Source organism: Folsomia candida, unplaced genomic scaffold (genome assembly GCF_002217175.1).
Source record: "Folsomia candida strain VU population unplaced genomic scaffold, ASM221717v1 Fcan01_Sc013, whole genome shotgun sequence".
Lineage (NCBI taxonomy): Eukaryota > Metazoa > Arthropoda > Collembola > Entomobryomorpha > Isotomidae > Folsomia > Folsomia candida.
In genome coordinates, this window is record NW_019091205.1 from 2,614,433 (window position 1) to 2,639,227 (window position 24,795).

The following is a 24,795-nucleotide window of genomic DNA, read 5'->3' on the forward strand; positions in this document are numbered from 1 at the left end:
CCAAAACTGTACTTAATTTACCAGACCTGCTTGCGGAGACAATAAGGTTCGGTGCCGTAAAGAGGTTTTTTTCCACAACTGGACCTAAAATTCCACCAATTTCCTACGTGAATGAAACTTTAATTAATTTTCTGATTTTCACATTCAACTTCTAATGAGCTGGTCATTGCATACGTACCTGTAAACAGACATAGACTTGAGGAATTATGGATCCATCGTACGAAACAACATACTGTACGGTATAAGAGTGGGTGGCTTTATTTTTCGGCGAATACGACGTTCCAAGAGTTTTTCTTTCACCTTTAGAAGTTAGAGTTCGATTGGAGACAATTTCATACTTAAATCCCGTCTGGTCGGTATTCCAGATATTGCCTGGTTCATAAAGTGGGATCATTGCATTTACTTCCTGTCGGAATTTTGCAGCATCTTCAAGGATTTTATCCATATCTTTTACGGATGAGCGCTTCACAAACTTCTGAATCTTTCGAGATGATATCCGGTTTCTTCTTTTTAATACGCCGATCCACGAATCACACGCTTTAAACTTCAAGCCAGGATATTCCCTAGCTTTTATAAGAGCCCATCGCCTTATGTCAATGGTGTGAACGGATAAAAATTTATCTCTTGCATCACGAAATTGGGAAATCACAAACTCTTCAATTTCCTTTAAAATTGTGAATCTTGATCCTCCTGAAAAATTGATTAATGTACTTTGGCTAAATGAATTTTATTGACATGCGACTACGTTTGACCTACCCATTGCAATTTGCCTCTTCCAGTTTTTAATGTAGGATGGATACTTTACTTTTGAGAACCGTTTCTTAAAAGTTCGAAATTTCCATTTCGGGTGTTGTTCGAATTCAGCCATCGCTCTCTGTTTGTAATTTAGTGTTACTTTGTCATCAACAATATTTGATCCATCATCGTCGACATATAATTCATTGCTAGGCAGCCCATTTTCATCTAAGAATTCATAAACCCTGTTACATGTTGATTACATAAATTTTATATATTTGGAAACGTTACCTTCATCAAGAACTTCATCTTCAACAAAAACGTAGTCGTGGATGAGCTCACAAAGTTTATCGAGAAGCAACTCTGCAATTATTTCCTCTTCGTCATTTGGTGCTTTGTCTTCATAATCATATTTATTACGTATTATATGGAGCATTGACTTTGCTACAGATAATAAATTTATGGAATCCATTCGGAAGTTAAGCCAATTAAATTATTAGAAAGTTATGTTAGTCCAGCCTCATGAATTTATCTACAATTTAAATCTCGAATGAATGAAAGCGAAGCCGATGAAACGAAAAATGAAGCGAGTGTAATTGACCCCCAACAGAATGAAAGCGAGCGGAGCGGAGGAGTGTGGGTGAAAATTACTGACTTCCCGCATGGTGAAAATCATGCGTCTTTGTCAACTTTGACCCTTCGTATCTTTTTTAATATTGCGCATTCAAGAAAATGCAAATCCAAATATTGGTTGTATTGAGTTATACTATCAAATAGTTGTGGTCGCATCAAAATCTGAGATTAGTCGCTCACACCATCGCATTGTTAGTAATTTTTTTCAGTTGTTAGGTATTTGCCTTACTAAGAAAAACCAGAAAAACCCCGAAAAAGGTTGTGTTTTCTAGAAAAAAACCAGGGGTTTTGCTAGCCCTGCTCATTTAACTTGAATCTTACCTTTCAAAGTAGACACAGCTTTTAGGACTTGAGTCAAGACGGAGGATTTTGACACGCATTCCATGAGAACCTTGACCCTTTCTAAATCCCACGTTTTGAACGACTCCATACTCCTCTTCATGGGAATGTAATGTCCGTCGTACATCTTCAATTCGAATTGCTTAACGGCAGGAAATATTTGGACCATGTGGTCCCAGAATTCTTTCTCCTCCTTCGAAGACCAGTAGTTTATGGTCAACGAGAGAGAGGCAACTCCTCTGTGTCGCCACCATAGCTTTAGATGGGATAAAACGGACGACTTCAAATATCCATTGTTGAAAGAGAGGGTTTTCAATTTGGGGAAGTGGTCTTCGTCAAAAAAGTTACGAATTTGGTACACATTCGTGACATGGATGGAGAGCGTGGTTAGTTTCGACATGACGGGACCCTCGTTAATAGCTTGGATCTACGATGGATACAAATAACGGTACAACTGATTAGAAACGTTAAGTTTGTACTTGACCGAATCCCGAGACCCGTCGCAAATACAGATTTCGCAAATTTAGTATAGAAACATATTTATGTATATAAGTTGCTAAACATGGCAAAGCTACTCGTACAACATGGTTTTCAATATATATATTTTTCAATTTTGCAAAATGAGGAGCTACATATTACTATTTTATTTAGTCCTACATATACACACTCTAAATAAAAGTTGGGCTAAATTTGCGCAATGTGATGCAGACGAGAAGATGACACAACAATTCGGTAAACGTAAAATTAGTCCAACCAATGTGCCAGAAATCTATGTACCTATTGTGAAAAATTTATCCTACCATTGCTAAAATTTCACCTAATTACTTTGCCATCCTCTCAACATTTTTTATCGCGACTATTATTCAAAGCTTATGTAAAATGCTTAAATTAAAACCTTACCTCACTCATGGAATCGTCCCCCATCGGCTGACACAATTCCAGCTCGATTAACGAATCCTTCACCTGTCCCAGCATCTTGGTCGCCTTGGCCAAATCAAACTCGGGATAATGCTCATAACGCGTGACAAATTCAAATTTCAGCACTTTGAGGCTTTTACACCCCTCCAAATTCGGACAGAGGGACGCCGCGACATCCAGCGTGGTCAAATTGGGGGCAGCATCGGTCCAGATTTTGAGAAGAGGTTGAAATTCATGACATCCGGTCTTTTCATCGTGCCCAAACTCTGAATAAAGTTGTAACTTGAGTGATTTCAAGCTGGGTTGTGGGGGGAGTTTTTGGCACGCTTCGACCGGAAGTGGGTACCCAGGGTCGGGAAGCCATTCGCCTAAGAGGTCAATCTTTTCGATTTTTGTGGACCCTAAGCTTCTTATCCCTTCAAGGAAAGCGGGGACAAATTCCTTCTGGATGGCGATAAATTTGATTTCACTAGTAAGTTGAGAAACTTGTGTGAGAGATTTTCTAATAATGTCGGCCTTCTCCTGGTTTGACTGAGAAAAGCGGTCGAACCGGCTGCAGATGAGGAGGCTTCGGAGCAGTGTGTCGTGGACAGGGGGCGGCGGCACCACGTCATCACTGGAGATAGAAACCTTGTTGACGTGGAGATAAGCCCGTTTTCCTAGTAAGATAGAGGCCACGTCGTTCCAGTCACGGCAGACGAGACGAGATTTCTTCAGATCGGGAAGGTCAAGCTTGGCGAAGATGGCGTCGAGGATCTGGCGCAGAATTTAGAATTGTTTGATTAAATGGGCGAGCCAATCAATTATTTGTTGGAGATTTTAGTAAATGATTGATATGGAAGTCTAAATGTACAAATTTGTAAAATATTTGATTTCCCGTATATTTACATGTTTGTACGTGTATATATAAAAATACTGTCCTGACCCCAAACCTTGTCAAAAAAAGGTTTACATTTCTTTGATATTTTACCGATAAAAAGTTGATCTTTTCTACTTTTTCGTCAAGAATTTTTGAACCGAGACCAATGTTAAAAGTGAATATTTCGGCTTTTTCGTCAACAAACTTGAAAACTGGAAACTATGTAATCGAAATAAATATGTGTTCGTCTTTTAAATGAAATCGTGAAAATTTGCACATACATATGTAGACTAGGTGCAATCTGTACTTATGAGATCAGCATCCCGTCCGAGATAAGTTATATAAGACAAATAAGCATTACAGAAAAGGGCAACTCACCACTGGATTCCTGACAGCTTTCGACATGGCGTTTTCAGCATTGAAACATACGTTGTTTGAGTTCATGATGTTTCCATTTTTATCACTGAAATCCGCAACGTTATCCATTTTATTGATTGAATGCGTAGTACTCACCTAAAATTAACAATCAATAGTATGTACATGCATGAAATAGTAAACTAGGTATGTATGTATTTTGTTAATCAGCTAAGTAAATTACATATTTATTTACCTTTGTAAGCTAAACTGTCACTTCTGAAGATGATTGCGTCCTATTAAGTAACCTGGATCGATTTTACGCTGCAAGGTAAAACATAAAATATGCATTAAATATTGATTATTTATTTGCAAATCTATTGTTACTCGAGGTTTTGGTTCACCTCAAATTCTTATGCGTAAAAAAATTATGGATAAAAAATCATGCAGCTTCATTGCATTAGTTTGGGATCAAAGTTCAACATTTTTTATGGTAAACGTGTACCAATTTAATATGTTACATGATGATAAATATGTATGTAGGTTGGTAATCAAAGGATGTGAGAAATTTGGTTATAGTTAGATAAGTTAATTTGCGAATCAGTTATTTAAAGACGACACATTTAGGTACATAAATATATTTACCTTTAAGTTTATAATTGATTCTAATACCGAAATCGCTCAGTTAATAATAAAGTAATAAATATTTGTTGAGCTTACCCTTGCCAAATGGTATTTACTTACCTTTAGTTAGCAATTATTAATACTCCGGTTGCACTAATTAAAACAAATGATGTAAATATTCGTCGACTTTTTTTAAATTTTGAATATATAAAAACGCGTGTCTTTGTATGACGAGAGTCTGGCAACGACCTAAATATTTTTGGAAGGAGGACTGGACAAGTCAGCGTCCCTTTCCAGAGGGGCATCCATCTTTTCTGTGGTTTATGTCCCACTTTTTCTGTTTGTCGGTATCCTTAATTTTCTTTAAACAATAAGTTTCTTTAATTTCTTCTTTAATTTTCTTTACTACATATTATTTATTACCCAGGAAAGTAAGGGGAATCAGATAAGATTACCTTTCTTATGGGTAAACCGCTGTAACGCGTGCTTTGCACGCTCCGCCGCATCTTGCTTATTTTTACGCTGGAATTTGGACTGGATTTTAGAGTTATGAATAGAATTCTGAGTTTCGATGAAGAAAGGGTTCATGCATAGTATTCTTCTTAGGTCTTAAAATACAGGTAATTACATACAGGTTAGTGTGCATGTACATACATTGTTAAAAATCTGGTAGTGTCAAATAGATACTTCGTGCTGGTATTGACCTGGTAATAAACTTCCTACCGGATTGGCAATAATTTGTTCCTGAGTGGTAAATTTTCATTACCACAACAGTACGTTTTACTAATTGTTTAGCTGGAATTTGGATATGTATAAGATACAGATATGTACAAGTTCATATCTGTAAAATTTATTTTATTCATTTATTCCAGCACAATTTTTTTATGTAACGGCACTAATAACTTAAAAAATATGAGAGTATAAATATGTAAATACACTACGAGTTAGCTTCGAAACATATTTTTGAAAACTTTTTGAGTTAACCTCGTACATGTTAAATGTCCTTTTACTGCGAATAAATACCTTTGTACATTTTTAGCCCGAGTCAGGGCTTATGGAACCGTCATGTCCGTCCGTCCGTCTGTCTGTCTGTCTGTCCGGCACGATAGAGCCAAAACGGCTGAACCGATCGACTTGAAATTTTTACCAAAGGTATATTGGACAAAGTTAGGAAACGAGTTCGAAGATGGGCGAAATCGGCCAAGTGGTTGACCCGTGGGGGTCATCGGAGTGGGTGGGGTATTATGCACCAAAATTTCAAAATTATCGTAGAAAGCTGAAATTTGGTACAGAGGTTGCTAATGCCTCCTAATAGATAAAAATGACTTCAAGTTGGAAAAATTTTCATCTTGAGGGACCCTGGAGGGTGACCCATACCGATTTTTCAAAATCGTCATATCGAGCTGAAATTTGGTACACAGGTTACGTGTGGGTCTTAATGGAAGAATATGAAATGACATTTGTAAAATTTTTATCTGGAGCGAGCCTATGGGGTGACCCATACCGATTTTTAGAAATTGCTTTAAAAAGATGAAATCCAGCACGGTGATACTTAATGGCTTCTCATGAAGTAATATGAAGTTAAAAGTTTGCAAAATGCAACCAGACTGACCCTGGGGGGTGACCCATACTGATTTTTCGAAATCTTCATATCGAGGTGAAATTTGACATGGAGGCTAAAAACCACTTCTGGACTATATCAAGCTTTAGTATGTATTTCAATTCGGACAAGAAGCGGACTTATCGAGCCAAGGACTCTGTTCCTGACTCGGGCTATATGGAGTCTGCACTGTAGGTTTTTTAATAAGTAATTTTCCGTCATCCGTTGTCAGTTTATTATAACAAGTAAGATAATTAACTGTCCAATATATTTATGCAGATTACATACACACACTTTTTTCACACAAGTTTCTCCACATTCCAGGGTATCGAATAGCCATAGTTTGAAACCCTTTTAAGTTATTCTAAAGTAATTACTGATGTCGACCTCCGCGTATGCCACGCCTCACACCAAATGAATACGTGCATCGTTCCGAACCCCACTTTTCGAAGGTCTGTATAGTGCGATTGATTTTGGGAATGTTGGTTGCATTTATGTGTCTCAACGTAAAATTGAATTTCTTCACGGCAGGGAATAATTCGACCATTTTTTCGGCAAATTCGACCTCGTCCGAACCCCAGAAGTTCATGGTGAACGCGAGAGACTCAACTCCTCTGTGTCGCCTCCACAAACTTAGATGGGATGCCAAGGAACACGTCCCTGCCCCGTGGTGGACAGAGAGAGTTTTTAACTTTGGGAAGTGGTCCTCATCAAAAAAGTTACGGATTCGGTACACGTTTGTTGCACGGATGGAGAGCGTGGAAAGTTTCGACATGATGGGGACCTCGGCAATAGTGTGGACCTACGGAGCAGACAAAAACCTTGGTACGGAGCAAACATACATTGGAGGTCTCCCAACGTATACTCACAGATTTGGACCAAACTAGCGTCAATCGATCACAAATATAATTAGTGTGAAATTTGCAAATGGAACTATCTGTCATTGCGCAGGTTTGGCGGAGATATTTGCATAGCAAGAGAATAAACCGTTGCAAACGAAATGTAGCAAAGGGGTGAAAACACAGGGAATTGTCTTTGTGGGACGCCCACAACGTCTTTCTACACTATCCCGTCATTGTCTCACATTACCCCGCGTCTCATTTTGCCCCGTTTTGACACCCCCACCCGCGTACTTCAAACGTACACGACAATACCTTTCAATAGACACCCCACATGACAAAAGTCGTTTTTTCGACATTCGACACCTCCCACACGGTCATGGAGTCGTCGCACGTCGAAATGATGGCGATTTCTGAAATCCCCGCCAAAAACTACGTCTAAAACGGTGGAAAAGAAAAATTCGACACCTTTGACCGTTGGCGTCATTACCGTGGCGCCGTGACCTAATGACCTACAGCGCCCATCTTCGAACTCATCCATACTTCAAAAATTAGAAACACGTTGGCGAAAACCGCATGTCGAAATTCGAACCCGTTCTAAAGGTATCGTGGATACGGACAGACAGACAAGACATTTCCATAAAGGGGTTTTCACCCCTTAATAAAACGCGCCCCAAAGGTCAACAAATTTTACATTTTTCAAATTTACTGCGCGTTTTCTCCTCTTGTTATGCAAATATCTCTGCTAAACTTGAGCATTGGGAGATAGTTCCATTTGCAAATTTCATACTAATTATATTTGTGATGATCGATTGACGCTAGTTTGGTCCAAATCTGTGAGCATGCGTTGGGCGACCTGCATTGTTAGTTCGCACTGGTCCATGGTCCAATTTATTGCGAGCTGTGGTACTGATAAGCGATATCAAGTATTTGGCCGACTCACTAATATCTAGTAAATTGAGGAATATAACTTGCGAAACTTGGAAAAACTAGGTTTCAATATGATTTTCGCTTTAGACATCATTTTGTCCTCGTTTTTTAAACAAAAAAATATTTAGTAAAGCCTATGCAGCCTACATATAAAGCCTATACTATGTAGTACTCATGACGGATTTTTCACGTGAAACAGCAAGTTTGTTGTTTTATTTTAAATTACTCCTTCACAGGAATTGCCTAAATGTCACTACAAAGTGTACAAAATGGGAGTATTCAAATGGGATCCGGACAAAATGAGTATAAAATGAATGTGGATAGGACGAAATGTGGGTGGAAAAATGTGGATGACCATAAATATGGAAAGGGCAAAACGTGGATGCCTTGAATATGGAAGACTGGTTATGGGGATTATGTGATATTCTTGTACTCGCCCTTCCAATCGTAATTTAATTTGTCCCTATGCACAGTGCAAACTATAAATATTTCAGGACCACGCCCCCTGACGGCTAACTTCTCAATCAGGGGGTGTCGTCGGTAAAAATTTTTAACGTATTTGTTGAGTCCCCCTAATTATAAATATGCATATACTGTTAAGGTTACACCCCCCGTGGACTTTTGGGACGTGCCCTGGTATTATACTATACTGTTTCATGTCTGTTCTAGAACATTGGAAGTTCTCATTACAATTTGAGACCCAAACCGACACACATTGTCCAAAAATGTCGCAAAATGTCTAACAATGCGATGGTGTGAAGTGTAACCCTCCGATTTGGCTGAAATTTTGAAATTAGGTGGTCCATGTCAATACAACTAACGTTTCTTCAGCCAGTTTGTGCGATGGTTGGAGTTACTCAAAATATTTGAGGTCAAAGTTGAAAAAACGGCTAACTTTTTTCAGGCGGAGTGAGAAAACTCCACTTCCATTCTCTTCCCCTCGCATTGATTTTAACTCCGAAAAATTATAGATTTCATCAATGTTAATTTAATTTATGATAGAAAAACATTAATTATTCATTGCATTCTTGGTCTTTGTTTTCAAATGAATTGGAAATCAGAATAACCAACGCTTTCGAAATGGAAAGTAAGTTTTTCCATGTTTATTTCCTGTTGATGAATTTATAAATTAATGTTTGTCTGAATTTTTAATACAAAGAAGTAAAAAGCTCACTTATTCAATTATGAATTAAATTTCGCGAGTATAAGGCCTGTTAATTCCTATTTAAGCGGTAATAATAATGTTTTATTTTTGTTATTTTGCATCACTACTTATGCTTGTGTATGAAGGCGTATGTGTGAGTGAGAAACCTGAATAAAATCAATGCGAGGGGAAGAGAATGGAAGTGGAGTTTTCTCACTGCGCCTGAAAAAAGTCGGCCGTTTTTTCAACTTCGACCTCAAATATTTTGAGAAACTCCAACCATCGCACAAACTGGCTGAAGAAACGTTAGTTGTATTGACATGGACCACCTAATTTCAAAATTTCAGCCAAATCGGAGGGTTACACTTCACACCATCGCATTGTAAGTTTCGGTGTTACACCGAAAAATAAGCCTCGTCTTCTGTATAAAAATTACGCATAAAGATTACATAAGGCTCATTCCATTTGTAAGCAACACGTTTGATCGAGCACCAGGAAATACAGGTACTAAACCCTGCTCGCTGGTGGTGGCTGCCTGACCATGTATTTTTCTCGCTTTTGCAAGAGAACACTACACAACTTATTCATAGGCAATGTTGCCGGCCACGTAGGAACACAGAATTATTTACTACTGTCTACAGAAGCAGCCCATGTTAATTTTACCTTTTCGAAAAATCGCCAAAACTCCAAGACGGACAAAAATCGCGTGGGGTTTTAAACTTTTTTGTTTCCTCAGGCCCAAAGGCATCGATTGGCTTATCTCTCAATGAGCGATTCTTGTCCGTCTTCTCGATAATCGAGTTTTTCAATACATTTTAAATTTCTGATTTTTTCGAATTTGTGAATTTTTAAAAATTTTTCCTATCAATGAATGATCAATGAATAAAATCTGCAAATGTAACCTACCCATGGAATGAGCCATAATTCCTATTTAAAATCTGCTGTGGAGTATGAAGCAACTTTTTATATAAACTATACTTATAGACTACCATTTACACCGAATTTTAGGACGGAGATCGGAAATTTTGGGTCCGATTTGAAGTCGGTAGCTCTCAGAAATCTAATGATAGCTCCATGTAAAATTGTAGCACCAGCTAAAGCTATATTTTTAATTTGTCTAAAGAATTAAATTTTCCACATTTTTTTCATCCACATTATATTGCTATCCATATTTCTGTCATCCACATATTTTTCAGCCATATTTCAGAGGTGATATTCCGTCCTCTCCACATTTCGTCCCTAACCCATTCAAATTAATTGCAATGATGCATCAATTTCTTTCTCCAGGTTTTGCTAAACCTTTTTCGTATGAACAATCCGTCCGGTCCAGACCTCGGCGGATATACTACACTGCAAAAAGTCTGGTGTAAATCCTGCCCATAAATTTACACCGAAAACTTGGTGAGAATAATTCTCACCAAATCCGGTGGCATTTCACCCCCGCGCACGACATCTCGCGGCACACACAGCATTTGTTTTTTTTCCTCACCAGCAAGCGGGGTCGATATTTACACTTTTGGAGTAATTTCATCCCTGTTCCGGTGAGAATTGGCCACGTTTTTTCTCGTCTGTTCTTCACCACTCCGCCATTTTGTCAGGCATGTCCAGCTCTACCATGTCCAGTCCCACCGTGGCGAAGGTAGTTAGAATTTCTAACGTGTCGAGAGGTAAAAAATTTGTGGTGGGGTTTGATAAAATAAAATACGAAGACTTCATCAATTTAGGTAAGTCAAAATTATTGTCCACTTTTATATATTTTGTAATTTCTGTCTAAATCTTTCCGACTTCTCATTTTTATTTTTTAGTGAGAACAAAATTCAACTTGCCAGAGGGGACTGAAATATCACTTCTAGACGAAGAAGGAGCAGAAGTAGACGAGGAGGTGCTGCCATTCCTTCTCGATAAGGCCGATATCCCCAATCTTATCTTTGTTGTGAAGGGCGAAGAATATTGCGCTGCATCCCACAACGTCGTGACTCCTCAATCTTCGTCACAAATATTTCCAGGTAATTATTGGTCGCAATTAATTCTAATAAATTGTAAGTTACTAATCTTCCTCGTCAAGATGTGGCGTTACCCCCACGTACATTCCCAACCAGAGGACAGGTCAGCGATTCATTTAAACAGGTAGTAAACGCTACATATTTAAGTGTATTTAATACTTTATTTAACAAAGTATTTTTGTCAGGTCCTGGAAAACTTGCTAGAGTCAAACCAACACCTTGCGGGCGTCGTCGCAGACTGCAACAAACACGGTTTCGTGGACGCAGCCTCATCCTCTTTCATCATTAAGGAATTTGTCACCAAACTGACACAGCTTAAAGGGTAAATATTTTTATTTATTTTTGATGGACGGTGACGTCACCCAATTAGTCTAAATTATTATTTTTTTATTCCAGGGATTCACCTTCCACGAGGGACCAGAAACTTCTTGCCCTAGCAATTGTGGAAATATTGCCATGTTGGAGATTCCCCACAACTACCGACGGAATTGTAACTTATTTATTTCATTATATCTTATAGTAGATCATAATATCATTAATAATAATATCAACGAGTTGAAAATTTTAAATTGGTGAACTTTATTTCTTACAGGATTTACTTTTCGACGACGTTAATCGTTCGGGACTGATCCAGGCACGACTCCGCTGGATGCATCGTAATTTGAAGGAAAAAAATAATGTGGTCAAGTCAAGAGGAAAACGACCTTCAACGGCAATGATAGGAGGCCCACGGTCTACAAAACTCGTGTCGCTCGACCAGGATCAACAAAGCTATGAAGAACTTGTAGGGATATTTAACGGTATCTCCACTAAGGCAGCGGTTGAAGAGATCAAGGCCTTAATGACTGCCACTCTTCCTCATAGGAATTTACTGCGCTCTACGAACGAATTGTCCATTCTCAAAATCTATAACAAATTCAAGGAGTGCAATTTTTTGGTATCGTTGAATATTTAAATGTTACCCATATCCATGCTTGTCTAATTTACATGAATTACCTATTTTTAATGTCAATTTAATTTATGAATTTAGGTGAACTATGAGTTTTATCTTCTACACCCTGAAGCTGAAACAAATTTTCTTGACACATGGCCTGCGCTCTCTGCATGCATAGTTGAGAAGGCGCCGAGTTTGACCAAGTCACCCTCATTACATAAATTTATCAATGAAGAGGCTGGTAAATTTGCAAAATTTATAAGGTTGTAGTTTCAAAACAATCACCTAATTTTTCCATCATTTAGAAAATTGGGACTTAACTTTGAAAGCACTATTTATCCTGCTTCATCTCATCCCACCAACTGCTCACGGGAAAGGAAAAGCAAACCGGTGCAATATTTCTCAGGCTGTGGAAAGGATTGTGACATTTCATAAGGTGAGTAAGCCATTAAATCGATTGACATACTCTTTAGTTATTTTATTCCATTATTATCCATTTATTTAACTTATTTTTCTGCATTTTGGTAGACACCAACGCCAGTCCAATCTATTCTGGATACCTGGAGTGCAGAAAAGACGCAGCCTAACTTGATTTGCCTTGGCGAAAACAGTGCCAATATTTCGTCTTTCTTTTTGACTCTCGACAGGACCCTAGTTCCACTCGACGCCACCACCTCCTTGGCAGCAGTTGACTCCCTCTTCAAGTCACATTTTGTCTTCGCCACGGAATACGATAAGAGCCTGATCGGGCTATGGAAATTTCTTCAGGTGTACGTTTATAAGGTTGATGTAGAGTCAACGACTATTCCTCCAAAAGCCAAAGAAGTCTACGTCCAGTTGTGCAGCTCATTTAATTTTTAGTGTTATTAGTTAATTAACTATGAGATAACTAACTTATTAGATAATTTGTAGATAGTTAATTAATTAGTTAAACCCTAAAATGTTCACCTGCCCGGTTTGTTCAAAGTGCTGCCTAAATAGTAGGGATATTCAATTACACTTAAAATTTAAACATAACTATGGCCGCTCTAATTTTCCAGGCCATGTTTGTCCAGAAATAAGCTGCACTAGAAAATTTTCTACTTGGTGTGGTTTACTGAAACATTTAAAGTTTCACAATAATAATGTACAGCGTGAGGAAGAAATTTACGAAGAAGAAAGCAATAACGAGCTAGGTTTAGGGCCAGACGACATATCAGATATTGTCGAAGACTCGAATGTTTGTTACGACCCAGACAAGCTAATTATTTATTTACTAACAAATTTCTGTTCCTCTTTAATGTCTCGAGGTGTAAGTAATTCAGTAGTTGATTATGTAGTTAAAGAATTAGACTATTGTTTCTCCCAAGTTTCCAAAATAATAATTAAATTAGCTAGTAAATATATTGTTAATAATTTAGCAGATTTTTCTCTGGAACTAGAATCACTGTTGTCTGCATTGGACAAGTTAAAAACAGGTTATAGTCGCCAGAAACTTTACGAAACTACAAACAAAATTGTTAACCCAGTAGAAATAACTTTAGGTACTAGAGTAGATTTAAAACTTAAAGATACAAAAAGAGAGCAAGTGTTAGTTCCCGAAACGTTTATGTACGTTCCTATTCTAGAGACATTAGAAAGAATATTTTCCGAAAATCAATACTCTTAATATCTATTAAATCCGCCAGAAATTGTGTCTTTCTATGAGAAATTTAGTGATTCTCAAAGTTTCAAGTCCAATATTTTATTTAAAAATTTTCCAAATGCAATTCAAATTCAGCTTTTCTATGACGATTTTGAACCTGCTAACCCAATTGGGCCAGTTCGTAGTGTACATAAAATTGGGGGTATTTATTTTATTATTAGAAATTTTCCTGATTATATCAATTCGCAACTTAACCAAATCCATTTATTGGCACTCTTCCATACAGAAGATGCAAAAAAATATGGAATAAGTTCAATTTTAAAATATATAATTCCAGACATAAAAATTTTAGAAACTGTTGGATTATTAGTTCGTAATGAACGAGTATTTGGTACAGTTTGTTGTCTTGTTCACGACAATTTAGGAGGAAACACTTTGCTAGGCTTTATGGAGTCATTTAACGCAAATTATTATTGCAGAATTTGCTGTACATCACGCAATGAGGCCCAAGATACTCTTGACCACAATAATATGGTACTTAGGGATAGGGTTAATTATACTCAACATCTGATTGACTCGAATTTTGGTGTCGTTAGAGAGTGTGAGCTTAATAATTTATATTATTTTAATTTTCTAGACAGTCCAACTGTGGACATAATGCACGACCTACTGGAAGGAGTCGTGCCGTACGAGATCAAATTAGTTATTCAGAAGCTAATCAGTATGGGCAGCTTTACTTTAGAAGAAATTAATAATAGAATAATGTGTCATGATTTCGGTTTTTTAGAGTCAAGGAATAAGCCATGGCCACTTCGTTTAGATTTATCCGGAAATAAATTAGGACAGAAGGCCGCTCAAGCGTGGTGTTTAGTCAGATTTCTTCCAATTATTATAGGCGACTTAATTGTAACTGAGGATCAGTTAAAGTATTGGGAGCTGATTTTACAATTATTGGAATGTATGAGCTTAATTTTTTGTCGAAAATTTTCTGAGTCAACAATCGAGACTATGCATTCATCAATTATTAGGCACCATGAGCTGTTTAAAACATTGTTTCCGGAACGTAAACTAATTCCCAAACATCATTTCATGACACATTACTCTTATGTTATTAGAAAATCTGGTCCATTAATTAATCTTTGGGCAATGAGGTTCGAGGGCAAGCATAATTATTTCGTGCAGTTAGTTAGCCAAATAAAGAGTTACAAAAATATTTGCTTGTCGCTGGCCAACAGGCATCAACAACATATGTCTCACGTTATATCTAGACACGATTTGAGTGACGATATGAAAATAGATATTATTTTCCCAGTGCTGTTGTCACAAATTTCGGATTCTTTTGACTTAATTGAGTTACTTCGAGGATTTAAAGGTTGCGAAAAATTTGATGAGAAGACCTCAATATTTACGACCAATCAAGTTTGGTTTCGAGGGTATAATTATAGATATAATTTTGTTGTATGTTATGAGATAGGACCAGTTTTCCCAAAGTTCGGCATAATTTCTGAATTTATTGTTTTAGAAGATAATTGTTGTTTAATACTGCTTAAGGAACTAGAAGTAAAATATTTTTATCGAAATTTGTTTGCTTATAAATTATCTCCCGTACAGGACCGCTTTAAATTAATTAACATCAGTAGTTTAGTAATTCATGACGCTATGGAAATTCAAAATAATTGTAAATTAGATGGTATGTATGTTATTTGTAGACATCACTTATAGCTAGTTTGTATTGAACCTCATATGTAATATTTATTATAATATTTTTTTAGTTTTTTCAATAAAAAAAATATGCAGCACAAATTATTTTAATTAATGCGATTTTTATTTAAGCCTCACCAGAGTTGCTTCCTAAATCTCACCAAACAGTGTAAAATCGATAATTTATCAGTGTCAATGGTCATCACCATCACCGTGTTAACGATATTATGGAATGGGGATGAATTCTCACCGTGTTGGTGCTAAATCTTATTTACACCAACGGGGAGGATTTCACACCAAAACGGTGTAGCCGCATAATCTCTCCGCGCGGTGTAAATCCGGTGAGGATATTTCTTGCAGTGTAGATATTGGAGGTTGAAGGTTGGAGGGCGAGATTTTGGCATGGATATAAATATATACTGATATCTCGAGGATTTCACCCGATATCCGCAGAGCTCTGGTCAAGAGTACCAGGGTTAACTTGTCGTTGCCATTAAAACCAGAATTAAAAGTATGATACCACACCGGTTTGTATAGCTTTGAGAAATCATATCCCCATTTTTTTTACCTTAAAAAACTATCTACGAGATGAGTTGTCACGCTAAAAACTATATGTCCATTATCCTGACTACGCTGATTAATTAATTAAATCCTTACCTCCTGCTTATACCCAGCACGTCCCATATACTGAGATAATTCCAACTCGACCAAGGAATCCTTCACCTGTCCCAGCATCTTGGTCACCTTGGCCAAATCGAGCATAGGAAACTTCACATCGCGCATTAAGAATTCAAATTTTAACAGTTTTAGACTTCTGCACCCCTCCAAATTTGGACAGAGGGACGCCGCGATGATCAAAGTGGTCAAATTTGGGGCAGCATCGATCCATATTTGGATAAGGGGATGAATTTCGAGATAACTCGTGGTCTGGAAGGGTCCAAAGTCTGAAAGAAGTCTTAACTTGAGCGCGATCAAGGCATGTTGCAGGGGGAGTTTTTGGTACGCATCAGGGGGAATTGTGTAGCCGTCACTGTCGTCTCCCCAGGCGCCGCGGATTTTAATGCGCTGGATTTTTGTAGACCCCAACATCCTTATTTCGTCGAGAAAAGCGGGAATAAATTCCTTCTGGCCGGCGACAAATTTAATTTCTCGAGTTAATTGAGACACTTCCGGCAATTCGGTGAGAGCCTTCGTGATAATGAAAGTCTTCTCTTTGTTGGATGGAAAGGATGGGTCGAATTCTCCAGAAATGAAGAGGCGTCGGATCAGTGCGTCGTTGACGGGGGGAACCTCGTCGAAATTGGGGGCATTGTAGGAAAAAAGCTGGTTGACCTGGAGATATTCCCGTTTTCCTAGTTCGGTGGAGGCGACGTCGTTCCAGTCGTGGCAGACGAGACGAAAAGTTTTTAGATCGAGGAGACTGAGATTGGCGAAGATGGCGTCGAGAATCTGGGGCAAGATGGAAAATTAGAATTTAGCAGGTTACATAAATTATTTACTATTCATTTGTATAAGGTGACGTTCAGAAATTATGTTCATAAAAACGCCACAGAGGTCTAAGGCTGTGATGATATCGAGCGTGTGTGAAAAAGCGTAAAGAGGGAAGGTGGGGGTCCAGAAAATTGCAATTTTGACGTCAAATAATTCATGGACGGCCCCTAATTAAGTGCTTGGAAAAGGTTAACTGACCAAGGGATTCCTGAAAACTTTAGACATTGCGTCGTTATCTTGGACCCGAGCTTCTTCCGAGTCTGGAATTAAACGGAGTGAATATACATAGAAAATATTAAAATTTCTCGAAATAAGGAAATTTTAATTTTTTCGATGAAAATATAAAACATTTACTTAAATTTGGAAAGTTCCTAGCTTCTCCTGAAGAAGTTGGCCTCAATTTCATTGTTGGTCTGATTTTGATCACTGAAATCCGCCTCGTTCGGTATATTTATTGTGGAGTGAGTGGGTCGCCCGTGCCTAAAATTAGTAATTAATAATTGCCAATTGCCAATTATGTACATATGTCTGAGCACAAAATATGAAACTATTTATCAATGATAAATTATCATGTCACTCTTAATAAAAATGCTTGCATGAAATTATTAAATGCTGAAACCTATTGATTAATTATTTAAGTTACTTAGTTTTGTATTCACTTAAGCAAACCATAAGCTTGAACAACTTTTATTCAATGTCCAAGCATTCTGTGTTTTAAGTCTGAGTTGTTCAGCTTGTCTGATTTCTTCTCTTATCGAAAGCTTAACTACTAAATTTTAATATTATTTAATATTCTTCGGATTACGATTACCTCATCTATCAGATAAGATTATGGTTCTCATTATTTATGATAACGTTTCTTATGCATGGTCCGTAAAATTATATTTATTGTTAAGTCGGAATTTGGACTCGAGGCTAAGAATAGAATTCTGAGTATCCATCAGAAAAAGGTTCATAGATAAATATGTACGGTATCAAAATCATTATAACTCGGAACCAACATTGTAACCAAGGCGGTGAAGCCATATATTGACACCGGCGGTGTTGATTTGACAAATTTTTGTTTTGAGTGTATAAATTTGATCCTTTATATATGACTCTACCAAGGTGGTATTAATAAGTAATAGCTCGGTTTTAAAGTTTTACCATATCGGTATTAGATTTTTACGGACCGGTAAAATTTTAATACCAGACGGTAATAACATTAATACCGAGAACTCAATACCGTGACTATGCCAGATTTCTAACAATGTACGTACTTATTCATCATTTCAGGAAGCAGACATGGCTCTAAATGAGAATATTCTTCATGTAAAATTTCATGATCTTTAAGATGATATCTTCTTAATCATGAACTTAAGACATTTAGCTTTTTAATTTTGAATTTGCACTTTAAATGATGAATCATACTACCAGGCTTTCCCGTGTTGCTACAAATACTTTCTCAGAAACTTTTGAATATTTATTAATAACCGTCCCTTCAATTATTAAATACATACAATACTGCATGAATATGTTGGGGACCATGCATGACTGCCCTAAAACTTAATTTTTTAAATGTAACCACGTTTTCCACTGGAAAATTACCAGTATATCAGGAACTCATGAAACTTGACAGGTGAAAATAGCCTCCCTGAAACTCCCCACGTCCTTTATGCACGGCCCCTTTTTCCATTTCATTCCGAGCCCGGCCAGAATTGCCCAGAGTTTACACGGCGGGTCTGCTCTCACCTGCTGCTCGAGTAAAATATTTATAAACATTCCACCAATTAATTAAATGAGTTTACTATTTTTCCCAAAAAATTGCTGAAGCATTACAACTACTTTGCCAATTAATAATTGCCAATTATCCGTTATGATGATGGATAAATCTCTCTCTCCCGTCATCGTGCTGCTCAGAGCCGTACCGTGAAATTTTCAGGCCTGGTATGAGCTTCAGTGCCGGGCCCTTCATGTTAAATATATTCGATATTACGCAATCGTTTTCGCTCCAGAATACTAGTAGTATTTAGGAACGAAGTAATATTTTACCTATTTAGAGCACACTATTTTCCCAGATCCACGGGAAAATAGTGACAATTAAATTGTAATTTTAAATTGCTCAGACACCGAAATAACTCGAACCATAATTTTCGTTTTCCTGAATGTTCGTGTTTTCGGTTGTGCCAGAATTTGTTAATACATTTTAAGCCAAATCAGGGTTTTTCAGAGTAATAAATTTTTACCCCATTTCAAAAAATGAAAGCACTTTATTGCACAGAATTACATTGAGTTTAAGAAACTTCCACAATTCAAAAAAAATTTCGAATTTTCTGGTCTGTAACATTTTTTCAAAATTTCGAAATAGCATCAAAATTTCAAACATTAAAAGTTTTTCCAAAAACAGTTTTTATAATTTTATTGAGGTAATTTTTTAGCAAACATGTTACTTGCTTGTTGAAATAGAGTTAAAATTTTAAAATTAACAACGTTTTGAAAAATCCTGCTTTGGCTGACAATGTATTCAAAACTTCTTCCACAACCGAAAACACGAACATTCAGGAACATGAAAATTACCGTTCGGGTTATTTGGGTGCGTGAGCAATTTAAAATTGGTCGGGTCAAAATTTGAGGAAACCACTTCATGCCGACCCATTTTAACCTTAAACGAATTATCATGCATGGATTTAGTATGCGAGAATCTGTATTTTTCTCCCTCGCATGAAAATATCACGGTAAAAATAGAAATTCTCGCTTACGGATTCCGTCATAATTTCATTTAAGCTGAGCATTATGAAAAATCCTGAAACACGTGTTCAATTATTTGTCTAAGGTTACATAATTATCGTGGTTTCGTCAAAATCGGAGCGAGACCTCTGGCGTCGTCGCATTGCCGATTAAGGGGCCTAAGTTTATACCAAAGTTTGTCCCTGGCTTATGGTAAATTTGCTCCCTAGCAAGGCACATTTCAAGTTGCCAAAAAACATGAAGGTTCAGCTAAGATGACGATTTTGCATATTAATTTAAGATTCGAAAGTCAGGCTATTAAAATTAAAAATTGTCCAGTATGTCTGCTCAAATTCATACAAAAATAATTACCCATGAAATACAAATAATATCTAGCAGTTTAATGTTAGGTACATATAAACAAAAACTTTTTTTTAATCTTCAATAGACAAAAGGTCCATTATACCTAGTGGAAAGCTAGCGACCGAGCCCGGGCCCCTGCGGGCCCCGGGCCTGGTATTTGCTGCCACCATATACCACTGTTGGTACGGTACTGGTGCTGCTTAAACAAGTCGAAAGCAGTGAAATTGTTGACGACTTGTTTGAAATAAAAATTAAAAAGTGCTCAATTTGTGGCTCGTCACGAGGTCATTGCCACATGACTAAGTCGCAACACCGCTCCTTTCGCTAGCTCGTCGTGACGAATCCTCCGGTTCGGAAAAGCCTGCAGATTTGTCCCCCTTGTCGGCAACATTTGGACCAATTAAGCAAACTGAAGGAGGAAATGGAGAAATTGAGCGGGACGATAGACGAGATGGTGAAATTAATCAGGTTGAAGATGAAATATCAAGACGGGCGCAAAACGGCGAGGAGGAGAAAGAGCGATTCAGGTTTTTATTTATTAAACTTAAGAAAACTTGTAAATGGGAAGGTGAAAATGTTCGTTTTTTAAAACTAGATCCATCATACTTGAATGACAAGATGAGCTTATTGTCCACACTTTCTGAAAATCTTGCCAGTGACGACGACGTAAAACCAGTAATTCTGAATTATGAAGATGACCAGCTTGATAGTTGCTTGAATGAAGAGCGAAGACTTATTGAAGAGGGAATAATACTGCAACCAGATGAACGCCCAGGTTGAATAAATCGCAGAGTATTTAATTAAACTAATTGGTAATTACAATTTGCATACCTAGAAATCAAACGTAAACAACCTGGGCCCTGGAGAAAAACAAGGAAGAGGAAAGGAGACGAAATTGTACCAGAAAATGTAAAGAAAGGGAAAACAGGAAAATGATAGTAAAATAAAGGACAGAGATATGACCAGGTAGTGGAAATAAGTTTTTCTAATTAATATTAATAAAAAAACATGTTAAGGTTGTTTACAAACTAATTATAATTTTTTTGGACAGCTTCTTAAAAATCGAACGGAAGAAAGAAGAAGAAAATATCCAGAAATGGGCTTTATGCATATTTTCAGACAATGAGGCTGCGTGGCGACAGTGTGACGATGCAGAAATGATCCTTCCCGACGGCAATGATAACAATAACGGCAGTAATAAATTTATTACCGAGGCTGAAACCACGGAAGCTTTTTTGCCTTCAGATTACTCGTCGGGGGTCGAGTTAACACCAATTATTCGACCTCTACCAACCCCACATGTACATTTATTTATTTCGGTGAGAAAAGGGCCATCCATATATTACGTAATCAAAAATTCTCGATTTTACCACCCACCAAACTAATAGGGAAGAGATAGGGAATTTTAACACGGGAAAGATAGGAAAACCTAAGCCACCCACTAAAATAATACCGTAACATATGGACGTTCCCGGAATTGGACAAAATGTACATATGCATTTCATTTTTTAGGGAAAACCATTCATCCCAGGTTCAGAAGCCGTCTGCCCAAACTGTGGAACGCGATCGAGGGATTTGCATTTCTGCGAGTACTGCAAAATTCGATTCTCGGATGCCACAAAAATTATCAAGGTAGGTAAAAGAATTGCAAAATAAACGGTAGTAATTTAAAAACATTTATTTACAGTGACTACACTGTAAATAATCTGGTAATAAACATTACCAAAAAGCACAAGTATATGACTCTACCAAAGTGGTAATGATAAGTTGTACCGTGTGGTAATGGCTTAAGTATTATTTACCATCATGGTGACGAATTTTTACTACCTCGTAAAATATTATTACTAAATTTATTATCGAGAAATCATTACCTGCGTGACTTTACCGGATTATTAAGAGTGTATGACTTTACTTTTTAACTTTTAAACATTAATTCCAGGTTGGAAAACAAGTGGAAAGAGCTGAACTGGGCGAGTTACTTGATGGAAGTGGAAACGAGGACAGTAACGATGGTCAAAATCTAGGTATGAACAAAGCAAATTTGAGAGTAATTATTAGAATTGTACAATGTGTCGTGTCATATTTATTTGTCTTAAATGTCTGACACTGACATAATTGATAAACCAACGTCGGATATGAATGATGGATAAAACCTCAATATCCTTATGAATGAAAAATAACTATAAAAATCCACAAAATATGCCTATAAAATGACTGAATTATACTAAATTTTTATGAATTCTATAAGTTCTGGGTGATTTAACACATTACCAGTGAATTACATCATCCCAGACGAAAGTGAATGTAAATTTGTATACATTTTTTTAAATGAATCATTTTGATAAACCTGAATTTTTTGTTATTTTCTGGTAATCAATAGGAAAAAATTCATATTTCATCCATATCCGACGTTTGTTGATAAATGTCATGACAGAGCTCATGCACATAAATGTCTGACATCTAAAACCCAATTAAAAATAATTACGTAATTATTTCATAATTAGCTGTACAATTTGTAATATTTTCAGGGTCGAGTCAATCGGGTGAAGTCGAAATTCAGCTTTCATCCGAAAAATTAGCACCTGCGAAACCGCCACCATCTAATTTTTCACCTGACACAAAAATAACCCTTCAGTGTCGCACCGTCAACGTGGGGACTAATCAAATTCAGGCTGCCGGTTTGAATGGATTTCTTCTTGTGACCATTTGCAAGGAGGGGGTCAAATTCGCAATGCCGCACACTCAATTCGGTTCATTTATTTACACTCTCAATAATTTTTTGAAAATATTGTTACCGGCGGAGGTACTATGCAATTCTACAGCTCGGGTAATAATTTATCACCGAAGGGTAGCATATATATAGAGGCTAAATCCTGCGCAGCCCCTAATATCAACGCTCAGGTAATAAAAATATTACCGATTCCGGAGGCAATTTCTTACACTCAGAAGACAATTTGTTACTATATTGTGATGTTACCACGCGGTAGGGTTGTACAGTATCTCCGCGGTAACAATTTTGTCACAAAATTATTGAGAGTGCACTTGATTATACAATTTTTAATGAACGTGCATACTCACGGCAATATCTTGTTTCGCATCGCAACTTTTTTTAGCAAACTTTCGAAGATAAAAAAAATCCTTTTTGTCGTGAGATGATTCGCGATATTTGACTTTGACAAATATCGCCAATCTATAATTAGAAATAGGTATTTTAATCTTGTTTCCATCGATTTCACTAATTTTCTTTTGCTGGTGAGTTTTGTGAAGTAAGAACAAGCCCGATCTGAGATTGGGTATCGGAGGTTTGCAAAAAAAACTCCCAAGGTATTCCAGCAAAAGTTTTGCAAATTTCTAACAAGTTATGTTGCTAAGCTCAATTTGCGAGATATGCGAAGGTTGACGTGAGTATGCTCAATAGCGATTTATTATACACATTTATGTCAGCATGCTAGAAGATAACAGGTCGAAACTGTTAATCTTATCCACGAAGGAAGCCTGTAAAGTGTTGCATACCGATGAATTCCATTACCCAATTTGAAATTCATCCTCGCGTGGTCTCCCTCAGCCTGCAGGCAAAATCTTATCTGGACAAGCTGAGAATGTCGTTGGGATTTAGTAGCAATCCTGAAGACGCCAGCTACCACTATCATCCGCGCAGTAAAAGTATGCTTAAGGAGGGAAACTTCTGAGGTGCCGGTCGAATCCAGGTTCCCACATGTACCGCTCGTAACAAATATCGTCACAACTTGACGAATAGTAATTTTTGCACGTAAATTCTTTCACTTTACGTCATATTGTGCTCATTTTGGTATATGTGGGAACCCTGGATTCAACCGGCACCTCAGAAGTTTCCCTAGTAAGTAGGGGAGTTTCTGAGGTGTCGGTCGCGTCCACGGTACGCCCACCGTGTTTTTAGAATCTACTACACCCAAGGAAAGATACATTCATATTTCCATGAAAAACATATACTTTGCGTCGTGGCGTGGCGCCAAATTTAAAAATATTCATTTTCGACCAACTTCATGCCTCTATAACTTTTGCAGTTTACATATGTCGCATTTCCACCATTTAGTGCCTAAAATGATCACAAAGTTTTAAGAAAAAAATACAAACCAAAATGTAAGAAAATTACGAAGACGATTGTGAAAAATTAAAAAACTCAATTTTATGAAAAATTTCAGTGCATATACCGAAGATGAATTTTTTTATAATTTGTAATAATCAAGACATGAAATTCCGGCCTGGATTTCAAGACTTATGACGGGTTTAAAATTAAAACCACTAAAATTTAAATTTACGGCGTTAAATATGAGTTTTGCATAAAAATATGACAGAATCCTTCATCTAGGGTCTTAGCTGATTTTACATAAAAAATATCCCTGGCACGACGAGCACCTTGGAAGTTTCCCTTGTAAGATTATGTATGTACCCTGTTGAAGTTGAAGACTAATTACTATTTTTACATGCTTATTTAGATCCCCATCGGACGAAAATTACCTTTATTTCCAAAGATAGCATGATGAACAGGATGCCCATGCTAAAGTTGCTCATTCCCAGCCCAGCTTATACACTTTATGCACTTGATAAAGTCCCGGGGATCCAATCTGAAAAGATCATCCGTTTAACTAGAAAGCGTTAAAAAACGGAATTTAGCTCTTACAAAATTCGATCTGTGATAATTTCGTACTGTTTGAACACGTGTTTTGTTACCAACCTTGAAAATTAGCATGTTGATAAACCTTGTAAAAATAATAATTGAAAAGACGTAATAAATAATTTGTGATAATAATGAATAATAAGTAATAATATTTTTTCAAGGTACTCAGCCGGGTAAACCGGGTACTAAAAATTACCCGGTACTCACCGGGTATTCGGAAAAGTGACCGGGTAGCTGCTCGGTAACGATCCTATAATTAGATAGGTTCACGTTAAGGGGCCGTAACGCGAAAATCGCGATTTTCTAGACCCCCCTTTAACATGTGTAACATAGGCACGATA

The 24,795-nt window shown here is 37.2% G+C and overlaps 1 protein-coding gene across 1 annotated transcript; it reads left to right on the forward strand.

Annotated features, from left to right (window-relative positions):
* The first annotated feature begins 19,557 nt into the window (after positions 1-19,557).
* LOC118437299 lies at positions 19,558-24,551 on the forward strand. The gene is made up of 8 exons (XM_035856235.1): positions 19,558-20,324; positions 20,393-20,572; positions 20,633-20,763; positions 20,849-21,116; positions 21,310-21,429; positions 21,737-21,821; positions 22,326-23,460; positions 24,273-24,551. Exons 3-7 carry the CDS (start codon positions 20,756-20,758, stop codon positions 22,658-22,660), a joined length of 816 nt encoding a protein of 271 aa, XP_035712128.1. The 5' UTR covers positions 19,558-20,324; positions 20,393-20,572; positions 20,633-20,755; the 3' UTR covers positions 22,661-23,460; positions 24,273-24,551.
* Positions 24,552-24,795: the final 244 nt, after the last annotated feature.

What these genes read in the sequence shown, in the direction of transcription:
- LOC118437299 (XM_035856235.1), top strand. An exon ending in ATGTACATTTATTTATTTCG is followed by an intron (nt 21,117 to 21,309) that starts GTGAGAAAAGGG and finishes TTCATTTTTTAG; the next exon opens with GGAAAACCATTCATCCCAGG. An exon ending in TAACGATGGTCAAAATCTAG is followed by an intron (nt 21,822 to 22,325) that starts GTATGAACAAAG and finishes TAATATTTTCAG; the next exon opens with GGTCGAGTCAATCGGGTGAA.